At 37.1% G+C, this 16,679-nt stretch overlaps 1 protein-coding gene across 3 annotated transcripts in view; it reads left to right on the top strand.

The window, feature by feature from the left end:
* The window catches only part of dock11 (dedicator of cytokinesis 11), a 67,511-nt gene that overhangs the window by 418 nt on the left and 50,414 nt on the right, over positions 1-16,679 (top strand). For 2 of the 3 annotated variants that reach the window (XM_052561021.1, XM_052561022.1), the window contains exons 2-12: positions 5,751-5,867; positions 7,007-7,096; positions 7,246-7,328; positions 7,414-7,474; positions 9,445-9,540; positions 10,381-10,515; positions 10,850-11,024; positions 12,852-12,931; positions 14,122-14,205; positions 14,301-14,441; positions 15,047-15,283. In XM_052561021.1, coding sequence (XP_052416981.1) covers positions 5,751-5,867; positions 7,007-7,096; positions 7,246-7,328; positions 7,414-7,474; positions 9,445-9,540; positions 10,381-10,515; positions 10,850-11,024; positions 12,852-12,931; positions 14,122-14,205; positions 14,301-14,441; positions 15,047-15,283 — 1,299 coding nt within the window. Of the gene's footprint in view, positions 1-4,411; positions 4,635-5,750; positions 5,868-7,006; positions 7,097-7,245; positions 7,329-7,413; positions 7,475-9,444; positions 9,541-10,380; positions 10,516-10,849; positions 11,025-12,851; positions 12,932-14,121; positions 14,206-14,300; positions 14,442-15,046; positions 15,284-16,679 lie in introns of those variants that run through there. The other variant, XM_052561023.1, reaches the window with a different exon arrangement.

Genomic DNA, 16,679 nt, shown 5'->3' on the forward strand with positions numbered 1-16,679 from the left:
GTGTATATAAACTCTCTTAGGTCTTGCTTGTAGTCATTTTTGTTTCTTGCAAACGGCGTTGTAATTATTATTGAAACACATGCCATCCTGCTGATGGGGCATACCGTCTCGTGCATTCAAGGCTGTTACACGAGCACAAATTCAACATCTGTCTTACACATGGCATAGACAGCAGGTGAAACCCTCTGCATATAAACACTGACGTATGCATTGATTTAAATACAAAATAAGGGATCTGCTCAGCAAAAAAGCCGGTACTCCTACTGGAACCACATGGAGCATCCCTATGCCTTTGTGTAAGGAGTCATGTGCTCATGCACCAGTCCAAGAGCAGAGCCTATCCTTTCTTTCTGCCTCTATTAAACCATTGAGAAATTATCTGAGGAGGAGAACAGAAATGTGTTGTTAATGTTTTAGGGAGGATATAATTTCTCAGCACTGCTGATGGCTCTAATGAATGCTTAGTGCTGAGAAATTATATTTTTAACCATATGTCAGGAGCTTGAGATTTTCTATAAGAATTATGAATATAGGTCTATAAATGGCGTATGATTGTCAGTTTGATTGTGGTTTCCAGGGAGACAGACAACAAATGGCACACTATGGAGATTGCAGATCCGTTGTGTTTCCCATGAGATTACACTCAGCTGTGCTTCCTGTGTCCTCTGCATGTACTGAATGAAGTATTTGTCTCCTCTTTCCTCTTTTCCTCTTTTGCACATTGTGCAATTGCAGAAATTTGGCCAAAATGAAGATATGAGTGACCTTTTTTTGTTATTATTGGTGCTCATTGTCTGACTTAAAGACCCAGTGGAATTGATTGGCAAGAGCTGAGCTCTTACTTTTTGTCTTATTGGAAGTTTTCGTGGCAATATATTGAAGGCGTCATCCCTTATTTTTGTAAATAGTCTAGTTGGTTTCAAATGGTACTGGGGGAGGGCCGTTCTCTTTCAAGAGAGCATCTGATTGGACAAACGTGTGTGTAGTGCAGGATGAGTCATCCAGGTTTTTCGCCAAAATTTTTAATGTGAATATTGTCTAAAAGTATAGGCTTACATATTGTACTAGTGACATTTTTTCAAGGCATTTTGTAAGTTTGCATCACCCTGGTTTCTGTGACAAAGGCCCAATGGGATATTCCATTGACTGCTGAGTAATTGCAGAAAATGAGATCTGTGACAAACAAATGTTTATGATTCTTACACCTTTTGTTCATCAACAGACAAATCTTTTATATTTATTTAAAATCTATTTTATATATTTGTTAAAAATGTATCTAAAACGATAGAAAGTGTGGGTTAGAATAAAATTATAAACACTAGGCTGCAAAAGTGGGCCAATAAGTACATACATTTTCCCATTCTGTGTGATGATGTTTAAAGGGTTAGTTCACCCAAAAAAGAAAATTCTGTCATTAATTACTGACCCTCATGTCGTTCCAAACCCATAATACCCTTCGTTCATCTTCAGAACACAAATTAAGGTATTTTTGATGCAATTGGAGAGTAGAGACATTTTTGGGGGATTCCCGCGGATCACCGCGGAATACCGTGGGAATCCTGCGGGATTGGGAACAAAATCACTATTAATCACGGGATTGGGATGGGACAGGAAAAAATGTCAGTGGGAGTGAGCAGGAACGGGAATACACTTTGATCCCCAACTTTATACACAAATATAGCCTACCTTTTATATAAATAAACTATAAACTAGGGGTGTGTGATATGACGTTTTTTGATCGTGGACGATAAAAATTGTTCAATTGGATCTCTCCGATCAGAAGGTTATAATTAAGGCAATAACCGAGCAAGAAGTTAAAGGCTAGTTCTCAAAGAGTTTGTCTGTTCCTTTAACTGAATATTTCAGGTTAAAGCATGATTTAAACAGATTCAGCACATTCATACGCAGTCGCTTTCCCAATAATGCATTAAAAAAAGTAATCTTACAGTGCTACTTCATCTGTATCTGATTTTGAATGAGCAGAAATCTTTAAGAAATGCATCGATCTGTTTCATCACAAAAAAATTTTTTATAGCAGAAAGCAGGAGTTATACCTTTTAATGCTGACAGTTATTAGTTTGGCGTGTGGTAGGAAAAGAAGTTTGCACACAATAGCCTAAGCCTTGAAATTCTCATGTTATTTTATTTTTTATTTTAATATATGCAACGTTATGAACATAATATTGAAATACAAACTAACTGAAATACTTTATTCACGGAGCGAGTGCGGAGCGGTGTTTCTGGTATCAGTGCGCGCGGAGCGATTATTAAATGCTCGGAGCAGAGGGAAATTGTTGTTAAAATACTCCGTCATTTTTTGTCAAACAGATAAAATAATCAATCTTTCGAATCCGTATACGTTTATTTGTGTGCACTCCGAATAACAACGAAATGCTGGGCTTCTGTAAAATAATTAAAGCAAACAAGATGCAGTTTCCGCCGTCTGGGTCATGTGAACTTCAGCGAGAAACTTCGAAACTCGGTGTATGAAAAATACATCTTTAGAGAGTGAAATGTCTACATTCAAATGAAAAAAAATACAAAATAAAAATAGAAAACGTGTGGGTTAGCATAGATGATTGACATGAAATTGAATGTGTGTGCAATGCACATTGTGCATTGTTTAAGATGGCTTTCAGTTCATTAAAATAACAAAAAAAAACATAAACATTTAAAATTTGTATTTTACTAAAAAGGGGTTGCTGTGATCTGTAGCCTACTGTATTTTTATTTAATTTTTCTTTTTTTTTTAACTGTAACTGACAGATTTTAGCCAAAAAAACAAACAAACCGGAAATGCACTGGAACGGGAATCATTCTTCCGGCATTGTGACGGGACGGGATTTTCCCCCAGTTTTTTCATGGGATTGGAACGGGATGGGATTATTTTTAGCGGGAGTATGACGAGATTTGAAAATCCACTCCTGTGTCACCCTCTATCGGAGAGCTCTCTGACTCTGCATAGACAGCAAGGATATTACCACGACCAACGCACAGAAACGTATAGCACGGAAATCGGTTAAATAGTCCATGTGACATCAGTTGTTTAATTGTAATTTTACAAAGATACAAGAATACTTTTCGTGTGCAAAGCAAACAATAATAACATCATTTATTCAGCAATTCTTCTTCCCAAGTTAGCATCTTATGCCATTTTGGAGAGTACCCCAGAACGTAATCAGCGTTGTTAATGTTCAGCATGTGCGCGCGTCTCAGATTTCATGAAAAATATCTTCATTTGTGTTCAGAAAATGAACGAAGGTCTCACGGGTTTGGAACAATATGAGGATGTGTGATTAATTACAGAAATTTCATTTGTGGGTGAACTGACCCTTTAATGTCCCCGACAACATCTCTAATCATTATGTCACTGTTTAGCAACCACCTAAAAAAATAATGTAAAACAATCAGTGGGTTATTATCAATGTATTTTTATTTTATTGAATAAAACTTGAAAATATGTTGAGCTTGTCTAAACCACAGACCTTACTTTTGGCATTTAACCAAAAGTCCATTCAGATAACCCAGTGACCCATTTCTGGGTTTTAGGGCTATTACTGTGGCAATCTATAGATGGCCATTACATTCTTTAAAGATAAAACTGACCCCATTTACTTTATAAATGCATACCTTCGGTGCATTTTTTTTTAAAGAAAAAAATGGCTTTGTCTTTATAATCTAAACATATTGTCTTAACTTGTTCTTCATTTTCCACATATTGTGCTAATGTTGATAATGCTAAATAAAAATAGCTGCTTAAGCACCATTTTAGCAAATAGCAATTCACATTGACTTTAAATATGGGACAGTTATGGTGGAGCTGCAGAAAGTTGTGTTTTACAATGTGTATTACTGAGTCACAATCATTTACGCTGTGTGTTTTTACACAGAACTCACTGGATATAAATATTTCAAGATGCTTTCAAATGGTGGGCCTCAAATGCTCACAGATCTACAGAGCGTGCGGTCCTCCACGAGATTTACAAGACAAGATAAGCTGTTCAAAAGCCTTGTAATGACACAGAAAAGAGATCAGATGTGTGTTCGCATAGGTTCAGAGGGAGACCGTGGTCATTTAGTTCAGATGTTGGCATATGTGTTTACACACAGTGGCCTAATGCACATCAGCTGAGGAGCTCTTTCTGTCTGCTTCGCCAAAGACTCGCATCTGGAAAGTACATTAACCATCCTGGAGACGTGCTCCAGTCGCAGTTTCTCTACAGCTTTAAGTCTCCCACTTTGTCGTCCTTCACATTTTCATGTTGCCTTCTTGCATACGGAAATAACATGACTGAAACGTGTGTGTGGCGCCAACGCCCATTGGCTTGTGAACGGGCAGTTATCTGGCTCACGTTTCCCTTTACCTCAGTCTGTGATTCTTCTTCTTCTTCTACAGTTCCTCTCTGTCGTTTTTAAATGAGCTGAGGCCTTATGGTGGTCCTAGAATAGTATGGTAGCTTAATCTTGGCCCTGAGACTTTAACACCTGGCTTGCAGTGCTTAAGGACAGGACTTGGATTGGAGAAGTTGGAGTTATTTGGGTTGGAAGGGCAGCTGAGAGAGAGTACTGCCGCAAGCCAGCAGAACTGAGCTGAAACAGGAGCTGGACTGGCTGTGGTTTCTTGCCTCTATGTGGTATGTCACGTGACAGGAAGTTGCAGCCTGTCATGTGTGTGTGCTTGAGAAACACAGGAAGCATTTGTGTGTATTAAAAGAGATGGTATTGATGTTTTTTATGCGTGTTTTTAGGCCGTTGTTACCCCTCTTAAGCAAGATATACTGTATAATTAAAGCAAAATATATAGTGCAAGTTTAATTGGGATCAGGAACATTTTTTTTAAAGAAATTGCTTCTATTCAGCAAGTATGTATTGACTTAAAGCGACAGTAAAGACTTTTACATTGCTTTAATTTGCACTCGTTTTATTCCTCTTGATTTCAGCTGAAATGTTCGCAGAAGACCTGTGTGATTATGAGTTCAAGCCCCTCTGATCCTGTCAAAGCTGAACCGCTTTAAACATTAGAAACAATGAGCTGTTTTACTCAGCCTCAAACTTTGGACAGGAGACACCAGCTGCCCATTTTGTCTTCTAAACCTCATGTAGTTATGAAACTATAACTTCCTCTCTTCATATCTCTGACTGCTCATAGTTTAGCAAATAAACACCTTTAGCAAAAGGCAAAAGTCATAAATTGAAGGTTGCTGGCAAGTCAGCTGAAATGTCATCTGTTTGGCTATTCCCTGTATGGTGAAACATGGGTCAAAAGAGTGCAAAAGATAAATCTAGTCCACTGCCCGTCTCTCCTGTCCATCCCACATGGTTTGTTTTGGTGAAAACCCTTTCTCTTACGTGGGCTGAACTCTTTGAATGGGAGCTTAGAGTCAGGAGTGTGTTTTAAGCTTTAACACATGAATCTCTTTTAGAAGGAAATTGAAAATAGAAAGCACTTGGGAGAAGCTTTGAACTGAACTCAAAAGCTGTTCAAATAAGAAATTGGAAATCCTGTGGCAGATTGTTGCTTTGCTCAGGTTGTAGAGGGACAGTGACCTGATAAATTCACAGGCAGAGCTGTCAAATCTGTGTACTGTAGGCTACAGAACAGATAAAGCATATCTGAATAATTACCATGTGCATTGCTTTATTGTGTTCGGTAGCAGTAACAAAGAGGGACACAAACACTGACTGTAGACATCACAGGCTTTTTGAGGGAAACGGTGTATAATTCCTGGATCCGTCCGGTGTGTTTGCAGGAGCAGCCCAAGATCATCGAGCCGCTGGACTATGAGAACGTGGTGTTCCAGAGGAAAGCTCAGATCCACAGTGATCCACAGAGAGACCTGCTGCTGTGGCCAGCTGATGATGTATCAGTGAGTCTTTCACCAGCACATTTCCTGACGTTTATTTCTGTGACTCATTTTCAAAGTCCTCATCCTTCTGCTGCCCTCATATGAATCTCATTTTCATCTGTCTGTCTGTTTCTATCATTTTTAATTCATTTAATCTATCTATCTATCTATCTATCTTTCTATCTATCTATCTATCTATCTATCTATCTATCTATCTATCTATCTATCTATCTATCTATCTATCTATCTATCTATCTATCTATCTATCTATCTATCTATCTGTCTGTCTGTCTGTCTGTCTGTCTGTCTGTCTGTCTGTCCGTCTGTCCATCTGTCTGTTGTTCTTTCGCTTTTTTATCTATCTATCTATCTATCTATCTATCTATCTATCTATCTATCTATCTATCTATCTATCTATCTATCTATCTATCTATCTATCTATCTATCTATCTATCTATCTATCTATCTATCTATATGTCGATCTGTCGATCTGTCTGTCTGTCTGTCTGTCTGTCTGTCGTTCTTTCGCTCTATCTATCTATCTATCTATCTATCTATCTATCTATCTATCTATCTATCTATCTATCTATCTATCTATCTATCTATCTATCTATCTATCTATCTATCTATCTATCATCTATCTATCTGTCTGTCTGTCTGTCTGTCTGTCTGTCTGTCTGTCGTTCTTTCGCTCTATCTATCTATCTATCTATCTATCTATCTATCTATCTATCTATCTATCTATCTATCTATCTATCTATCTATCTATCTATCTATCTATCTATCTATCATCTATCTATCTGTCTGTCTGTCTGTCTGTCTGTCGTTCTTTCGCTCTATCTATCTATCTATTTATCTATCTATCTGTCTATCTGTCTGTCTGTCTGTCTGTCTGTCTGTCTGTCTGTCTGTCTATCCATCCATCCATCCATCCGTCTGTCTGTCATTCTTTCACTCTTTTTATCTATCTATCTGTCTGTCTGTCCGTCTGTCTGTTGTTCTTTTGCTCTATCTATCTATCTATCTATCTATCTATCTATCTATCTATCTATCTATCTATCTATCTATCTATCTATCTATCTATCTATCTATCGGTCTGTCTGTCTGTCTGTCGTTCGTTCGTTCTTTCATTCTTTTTATCTGTCTGTCTGTCTCTCTAGGAAGCACAGATTGAACGTCAAAGGAGGACCATTGTTCCTTCAGTTCCTCAAAATGCTGAGAAAGAAGCAAAAAGCCTGTTTGCCAAAGAGGTAAAGAACCTCTCAATGCCAAACTTTGAGTGAAGACTACAGCTTTCCAGACTAATAAAATATGAGATCACATTTTCCTGTTTTTCATTGTTTGATGCCTTTCCTCTCATGCGATTGAGTAACAGAGCAATGCTTAATGTCTTTGGCAGTGCATTAAGATGTACAGCACCAACTGGCATGTCATCAACTATAATTACGAGGCCTACTCTGGAGATTTCCGGACGCTGCCCTGGTATGTCAAAGTTAGCATTTTTTTGCCAAAGCTTTTGCAGGGCTATTTCCAAAGTTTGGTGTAAGCTACTTTTTCTGTCTTGCAGTAAAGGGATGAAGACGGAAAAGCTTCCCAACCAAGTGTTTGAGGTGGATGAGGGGGAGGAGGTAAGAGACATTAATGTCAGATGGAAAACAGTCTCAGTATCTTCTCTCATCTCTCTCTCGTTTAACTTCTCTGCGTAATTGTGTATTGTTTGCCGTGCCAAAACAAACTGAACAAAATTCCCGCCCAAAAGTCACACGTTTATTGTGTTTTCATGATCATGTATTGTTTTTACTTCCAAATACTCTAGTACTCAATAGTGTTAATCCCAACTTTCACGTTCACATCCACCGGTTGTCTTAAGTGTAAACACATCTTGTTGAATTGTGCTACACCTTTTATTGACATTGTAGATATTGTTCTTCTTCCCGGACAGCACAGTAAATGTTGTGAGGCTTCTATGAAATCATAATCAGATGTAGAAATGAAGGCCATACGGTCAGCAGAGAGACCCATTACATGGAACCTGACACTCGTGGTCTATTAATAGACACACACTGAAGTGTCCAGCAGATCTTGATAAAATTAGATGTTAGGAGTGGTGATTACAGGGCAAAGAGATTGCTTCTCCACCCTCTGTGTGTGTGTGTGTCTAAATCTGTGTGTATGCACATGTTTAGACATGGATAGTCTAACCCTTTTCCTTACAGTTCACTAAGTGGAATTTAATGAAATGTGTTCTAATTCTAAAGACCTAAAAGAACATTTCTAGCCTAAAGAATAAGGCCAGTGAAGCCAAAACGTACAAAATAATAAGGAGATTATATGAGAATGAATTAGATATCTTGTTCAGTTGTAACATTCAGATATACTCACCTCTATGTCTTTCCAAATCTCTGTGCATTATTTTCTTCTATGGAACACAAAATATATTTTATATAATAGCACCCAATTTTTAGCTACCAAAAATGGACTTTACATTTCATTTACATACCCTTGCTTTAAATTTACATAATGAATTAATAAATAATGAAATGATATCACTGCCAAAGTACCTGATACTTTACATAACCGAGAACAGATTGAGGTCAGTTGTTATTATCAGAAAATAATATGAATTAATTTTAAAATTAATTAACTTAAAAAAAAATTATTTCAAATAAATGCTGGATTAATTTTTTTATTTTTATTTTTTAACTTTATATTCATCAAAACATTTTTTTTCTGAACCGTTTCCACTAAAAAATATTTAATAAGAAATATTTATTGAGACCCAAATAGTCATATTAGATTTCTGAAGGATTCTGTGACACTGAAGACTACCGAAAATTACATTTAAAAATAAATAAAAATAATAATAAATAAAACTTTTGTAAAGCTGTTTCATAATAATAAATGTAACTGTTTAAAATGTACCATAATTAATGTCACATTGGTGAATGTAAACGCCTTTTTTGAAACATTAAAAAATATCTTACTGAGCCCAAACTTCTGAACTTTTCAGTAGTGTGTGTGTACAGTATATCATGTGGGCTCTGTCACATTCATTTAATTTAATCAATTAGCTGAGTGACTCAAAAGGGACAAGAGGGTGCAGGCAATTGATCAGTCTCAGAGGGGCTATTAGGAACAGAAAGAGAGGGAGGGAATGAGAAATGCTGGAGGAAAGAGGGGAGAAGGGCATTTGGACAATTATATTACAGTGGAGAGCTAGAGAAAAGCACATCCATAAAGGACGCCAGGCCACTTCAATTAAATCACACACACACACACACACACACATGCACGCGCACACATTTATAGTCGCTGTAAGTAAAAAATCCCACCCCATTCTACCTTTTATGAATACATTAATATTACTGTTAGTATATTAGTTTTTTTAAACATTAAGCTGTTTGTGAGTACTTGATTGTTGTATTGTTGTGTGTGATGTTAAGTTACTGTACAAGGGCTTATTAGTGTAAATGTTGGTAAATTCATGTTTGTGTCAGAGCATTTGATATTTTGCATGCATAGAAATGCATTGATGTGAGTCTTTGTATCCAGATCAGTCTGTATGCTCATTCGTTCTTACTTTGTGCGTGTGTTTCAGGATTCATCATCTCTTTGCTCTCAGAGAGGAGGTGTAATGAAGCAGGGCTGGCTGCAGAAGGCCAACATCAACAGCAGTCTGTCTGTCTCTATGAAGGTTAGTGGAATCATCAGTGCAATTTTTAATTAAAAGACATCAGCAGATCTAGACTCTAGAGCAGTTACTCGATATACTTTATATCTGCTGATCAATGTAGTTGAAGACCCATTGTTGCAGAGGACTGTAAGGTCTTTTGTCTTTTGGTGAATAAGAAATGTCAATTACATGCATTAGTGTTCATTCACAAAAACAGGTTGTTAACAAAGTGCACTTAGTGCTCTCTGCACTAAATTATGTCTCGCAAGTACTTGTGTAGGATATAAAGTATATTCTACAACTTATTCAGTCCCATTACTCATTGGTCAGGAGGTCAAAAAATCCTTTCATATATTATTAATAATAGATCATATGTGGATATAGCTTGTGTAAAGTGCTTGGAGATTTTTGAGCCAAACCTTGTATTTGTATTGCATAAAAAACTATCAAACCATTTTAAGGAAAGACCAGAAGCACAATTTTTAGGCAGAACATTTGACAATAAAAAATATATATACAGAATAATAAGAAATGTTTTTGAGTAGCAAATAAGCATATTATTATGATTTCTGAAGGATCATGTGACACTGAATACTGAAGTAATGATGCTGAAAATTCAGCTTTGCAAACAAAGGACCAAAATACATTTGAAAATATAGTACATTTTTGAAACTTATATAAAATTGTACTTCTTTCACATTAGAAGTGTTTTTACTGTATGCGTGATGCAGCATTTGTGTGCATAAAAAAAATCCTTGTTCTGTTATTTAAAAAATAAATATGAGGGATAAAAATACCTGTAAACACATCACAATATTTCTGGCTCTATTTTTTACAGGCGATGTTTTTTTTTCTCCACAGGTGTTCAAGAGGAGATATTTCTACCTGTCTCAACTCCCCGACGGTTCTTACATACTGAATTCATACAAAGATGAGAAAAACTTCAAAGAATCAAAAGGCTCCATCTATCTGGACTCCTGTACAGATGTAGTCCCGGTACAAAATGGGATTTTTTCATTTTTGCTGTCAGAAGTTGTCATGTGATCAAAGGTTTACAGGGCCTGATGAACAATGTTTAATTGTAATAGTCAGAAAGTGTGTAAAACGCTTTTCTTTGTTGCTAGGAATGAGCTTTATAAATGATGAAGCGATGTTTTATTTTAAGCATCTGAAGTCGGTTTGATACGCTTTTCAGGAAGTTTTAGAAAAGCACGTAGCAGCCCTCAGGCTCTGTAACCAGAGGAGTTTTCCTGGCTGAACAGCCATTATTATTTTAACCACAAACTGCTCTTAAATTCCTCCACCGACTGACGCAGCACATTTTTTCCAGTGTTCTAAGATGAAGCGCAATGGCTTCGAGCTGAAGATGCAGGAAGGTAACAGTCACTATCTGGTGGCGGACAGCGAGGCTGAGATGGGGGAGTGGGTGAACACCCTGAAACAGACCTTACTGAGCGCGCTGGATGACAGGAGGAACGGGTCCGAGCCTTCGGAAGGTTCTCTGGGTAAACAACACACACCCCCATTAACACTGGTTTGGAACACCATGAGTTTTGAACTACGCTTTTTTTTTAATATTCTATCACTTTAATGATGTAGCTTATTGCATCATCATCATCAAGACATGATGTCACTCCCAAAATGCCAACAATGGGTCGTTTTGAATTGGCTGTTCTCCCTGATTCCCATTCGTCTGGGAATACATACCAGCCTCTTCCTAATGCTAATATCCAAACGGTCCCCCCACATGACCAGACGACGAGCGTTTCGGCAACATAGGCGAACTCTAGTATGTGCTGCTTCCTGAAAAGATGCATGATTCCCATTCTGCCTCTTCCAAATATAATACCTTTATTTGAGTTTATTTTGGGGCCTGTTGAACTTGATGTTTTCTGTGTATTCAAATAAGGCCAGCTGGATAATAATAATAATAGTATGAGAACAGTTTGGGCTGTTTTATTATAGGAGGCAGTCATTTGGATTTGGAGTAACTATTCTTGTGTTGACAGAGTATTGAAATGTGAAGGAGGCTGTATTCATAGAGGAGTTGTGAAGGGAGCGCTACTTTTGGCCTGTTCTGTAAAGACACTGATGAACAACTCCCTCTGCGTCTAAACTTTGGCCAATAGCGGCGTTTGTTTTTAAGACCTTCCATGTGCTGGTCATGAGGAAATGAAATTATGTTTTCAATAATGGGCTTTCAATCTCTAACTTTTCGATTTTTCGAATGAGTGATGTACAGAATTCAGATCTGTGTCGAAAATGACAGTTATTCTATGATCACATTTTTCCTCTTTGTTGTGGTGAGTTGTAGAATTACAGTTAAACATAACCATATCTGTTAGTGTAAGAATCAAACATAACCATAACTACACAAAACACCAGCACACAGCAGTCTCTGGACGTCTTCATGCAGACTTCAGTCTCCATTGCTGCTGTCCAGTTGTCATTGGTTTTCATTGCTCTGAGTTTAACATGTCTGAAGCCCCTCTTTGCATGTCCCTATTTGGGAAGCCTGTTTGTTTTTTGCTTATTTTAAGTCTAGATAGTATACGAAGCACTTTTCACGAAGGGTGTACAAATCTGTAATATTTTAAAATCCAGCAATGGAAGGTGCTTCACTAAATGCATTTAAAAAGATTGCATATTTAGCTTAAATTAGATGTGGGCTAACATATTTTTCGTCATTAAAATAAGCTAATAATTGCAAACATTAATGCAAGGAATTGAATATTGATTAAACGGATTATACTAACATTATTACATTCTTGATTTGATCTTAATTGCACGATTTAGGCCCAAACTGACTTTTTAACAAGAGGAGAGAGACAGGTATTTTGTGTCCTGTGTTAGATAAGTGTATAATGGGATAAAACCAGACCAGAAAGTGACTGTATAAGAACCAAGCAGCCTTTTAGAAAACAGTGTGGAGATAAATCTTGTGGCAACCCACTTTCTCTAGTGTCTGAATGAACAAATGAGGGCAGCTGATTTCCCAGAAAGCTCCACCTAGTGTCCCAGATTTGACACCATTTAACACATACACGCATTACAGTTAATGCTACTGCTTTCTGTGCCAGTGGAGCATAGAAACTCATTTGACTTTCAAATACATCAACCACCTTGATCAGCAAATATAAGATTTTGTCTGTTACTTTTTAAAAGTACCAGTCAGCCGTGGCTAAAGATAGTTTTTATTGTTCTGCTTGGTGTCGGAGATAAGCCCACATTCACACACTACATAATGATAAAACGCTTTGTCTGTTATGCATGCATCTTCAGTTAGATTGAATCCGTTTGCCTTTTGATTAACGTGTGTCTCATCCAAACAGATGATGACAGCAGTAGTCAGGGAAAACCAGAGAACATCGCGGAGAGCTTTGGCCGGAGTCTTCATCCAGAGTTAATGAAGGTAGTTGACAAAATGTTATCAATAACTCTTCTTTGTGCATTTTAAGTGGCTGAGTTCAGAATACTGGAATAGTGTCTACTGCACAATGTGCTGTGTATACAGCTGACTGTTTACTACTCAAAAATATGTAATAGTATGCAATAATACACAAAACAGAAGCATGCTTCATTGTTGTCACATGTTTCAATTCAGTGAGTGGTTGATTTCTGTGGTCACAGAAATAAATATTATGTTGCATTTATAGTCCACTAATTTGCTTAAATGTCTTAAATGTAAAAAAGGACCAGAAAGAGATTAAAAATTAAAGGTGATTTTGCTTCTGGTTTATTCATTGTACTACAAATGGAAGGTCGAATTGATTTCAATGAATAGTGGGGAAAGTATAGTAACGCATAAATGAAAATTTGATAAAAATATAATCACCCTCAGGTTCATCCAAGATGTAGACGAGGCTGTTTATTCATTGCAACAGAAATTTAGCATTAAATCGCTTATTCATCAATGGATCAAGTGAATGGGTGCCGTCAGAATGAGATTGCAAACAGCTTATAAAAACATCACAATAATTCACAAGTAATCCACATGATTTCAGTCCATCATTTAATGTCCTGTGAAGTAAAAAGCTGGATGTTATTGAGAAATAAGTCCATCATTAAGGTGTTTTAACTTTAAACTGTCGCTTCTGGCCAAAATATGAGTCTATAATCTGTAATAACACTTCCTTTCAGTTCCAGCCCCTGTTTTTTTTTTTTTATCTCACATCAAAATCCAGAACAGTTTTGGACCATTTCCACTATACATATTTCTCTCATGATTCAGATCAGATACATTTTTTTCTGGAGAAGGCCGCATTATGGATACAGTACTTCAAACACACAGCTATTTGCAATACAAGACTTTAACTGATGGACTGGAGTCGTGTGGATTACTTGTGAATTATACTAATGTTCTTATCAGCTGTTTGGACTCTCATTCTGACGGCACCCATTCACTGCAGAGGATCCATTGATGAGCAAGTGATACAATGCTAAATTTCGGATGAAGAAACAAATGCATTTATATCTTGGGTAGCTTTACATTTTGAGTGAACTATTATTTAAGCACTGTGCTCTTTTCTCTATATATCACATTTTGTTATTTATTTATATGTGTTTAAAAATGCAAACAGTATTTTGTCCTGTTTTCTCCAGTATGCCAGAGAAACTGACCAGCTGAATAAAATGAGCAGGAATGAAGGTCGACAGAAGATCTTCACCCTGGATCCTGAGACACAGGTCAGTCCATTATGTCCGATTTACAGCTATTAGAAAGACAGTCTTTCTTTGCCTGTGTGAAGATGAATGAATTATATCTCTCTATTCCTCTTCAGAGATTAGATTTTTCAGGCATCGAGCCTGACGTGAAGCCATTTGAAGAGCGATTTGGGCGAAGAATCATGGTTAGCTGTCACGACTTGACCTTTAGCCTTCAAGGATGTGTCAGTGAGAAGAATGATGGCATCTTAACCAACGTGAGTAAGCCCTAATCTATGAGTTTCGTCTTGTTTGCCAGTGTCACATTTTCTTGATCCTGTCGGTCCTGTTTGAAAGCTACAAACACTAGTCACATGAAAACCCTGGATTCCCTTTTTTGGGCCCCAGGTTAAATAATAAATGTCAGTTATTTGAGCTGTTCTCCAGCTTAGACTGTCAGAGAACAGCAGTTATAGGTCATTATAGTTGAATATCATGGCGCTCGTTTAATGAGAGATGAATTAGAGGTTGTTGGCATGAGGACAGAGGACTCTTCCAGAACACAGGGATGAATATGGTTATGCTCAGTGAAGCAGTTTCAGTGGCTCCAGGGAAGGAATGCAATGCAGAACGCACTTAGTTTCCCACACTTTGTTAAATGATGACTGATGTGAATGGAGTGAAATTACATGCAGAGGTGTCGTTACATGAATGCATCTTTTGCTTGAGTCTAATTTGCTGTCATTAAATTATATAATCTTTATCAATAAAAAACTACGTGATCTTCACAGCATGCTCAGGCAGAATCGAAATAACTACAGTAAAGATGTCAAATACGGCGGAATAACTCATAAGCATTGCACACTTTTTGTTTTCTCCTTAGGTAGAGCCGTTCTTCATCAGCCTAGCGTTGTTTGATCTGTCTAAAGGATGTAAGATCTCTGCAGACTTTCATGTTGACCTCAATCCACCCTGCGTGAGGGAAATGCTTCAGGAAGCTTCTCCGGAGACACCGACAGAACCAGAAGGAGGAGATGGACATGAAATGGTCAGGGTGAACGGACACGGGCTGCCAGTTCTCCAGAGGGTCGTGGAGTCTCTTATACGCTTCCCCACTCAGGTAGAAGCTCATCATACTCAAACTGTTACAATTTCTACTTTCTAGATGCTTTATAGTCTCTGAAAATCAATGAATAAAGCCTTTGCCGAAAGAAAATGCTGTACCTCCAATAGTGTCACAATAGAGATTAAATTATTTTCTATTATAAAATAATCTTATATAATATAAATATTAAGTTATTATAGTTAACTAAAACCAAAACATATTTTTTTGTTGTTTTCAATCAAATTAACTTTAACTGAAATTAACTAAAATATAAAACCATTTAAACATTTTATTTCAGCATTTTCATTTAGTTTAACTTAATGCATTAAAATAACAAACTAAAACGGAAATAAAAATGTATAAAAGTATAGACTTAATTATAAAAAAAAAAAACGCAGATCAAAATTACTAACTAAAACTAAAATAAAAAGAGATAATGTAATAAAAATAAAAATAATAATAATTAATGCTATAATAGTATCTCAATCATACTAAAATAGCACTAGCACTTTTGGTCACTAGAAGTGGCTCCTTTCCTTAAAGGATGAAAATGGGATTTTCTGTCTGTTTTATGGTCCACCAGGTGAAAAATCCTATGCAAGCACCAGTAAAAATCAAGAGAGAGCTGCTTTCTGTTCTTTAGTTTGTGACAGATTTATCCCGGTCACCTTTTAAAATCTGCACATTGCTGAATATTTCTGCAAATGATTGGCAACCCTCCCCAGTAAGCATTGTCCAGCACTGCTGTATAAAGGATGCTTCTGCAGTGCTTCTGATGGGGAAGTCGATGTGGTTTCACAATTGTGCACATCCATGCAGTCTGCAGGTGGCTGAATATAGTTATCATTTGGCTGACTTGCATCATTTTCCCTTGTCACTGTATTTCTGCCACATTAGCACTAAGTTTAATGCAACTGAAGACATGTTTTTGCTTTATTATTTATCTGTAACCTTTTGCAGGGCTGATGCCTTTTAATGCAGGATGATACGGAGAGCTCTGCTAAATAAATGCATCTTTTTATCTCTGGTATTGAAGTTTTTCACTTTTAAATCATGGATTGTTGTATTTAACTAATCCGCTCAAGGCTTACTTGCTTATCTGTGTGTTTGAACTAGCTGTTCTGTACAAGGCATGTTGCCAGGTCAGAAACGGCTTTAGGTTTAACACAGCGCTGTTTCATAGCACTAACTCCGTGCACTAAATCAAAGCCAGTGCCGTGAGGGTCTCAAGCCTCAGCTGACATGATTTAGAGATGGCTGGACGTGTCAGAGAGACAAACAGACACTACAACTTGCACGATGGCTTGAACAATGTATTGCAGTTTAGTTTGTGTTGATTTTAGTTCATCTTTTGTTGATGAAATGGTAACACAAAAATGCATAGAACAAGTCTTCAGGGCTCAGAGAAGTT

This window comes from Carassius gibelio, chromosome B7 (genome assembly GCF_023724105.1).
Source record: "Carassius gibelio isolate Cgi1373 ecotype wild population from Czech Republic chromosome B7, carGib1.2-hapl.c, whole genome shotgun sequence".
In the NCBI taxonomy this organism is placed as follows: domain Eukaryota; kingdom Metazoa; phylum Chordata; class Actinopteri; order Cypriniformes; family Cyprinidae; genus Carassius; species Carassius gibelio.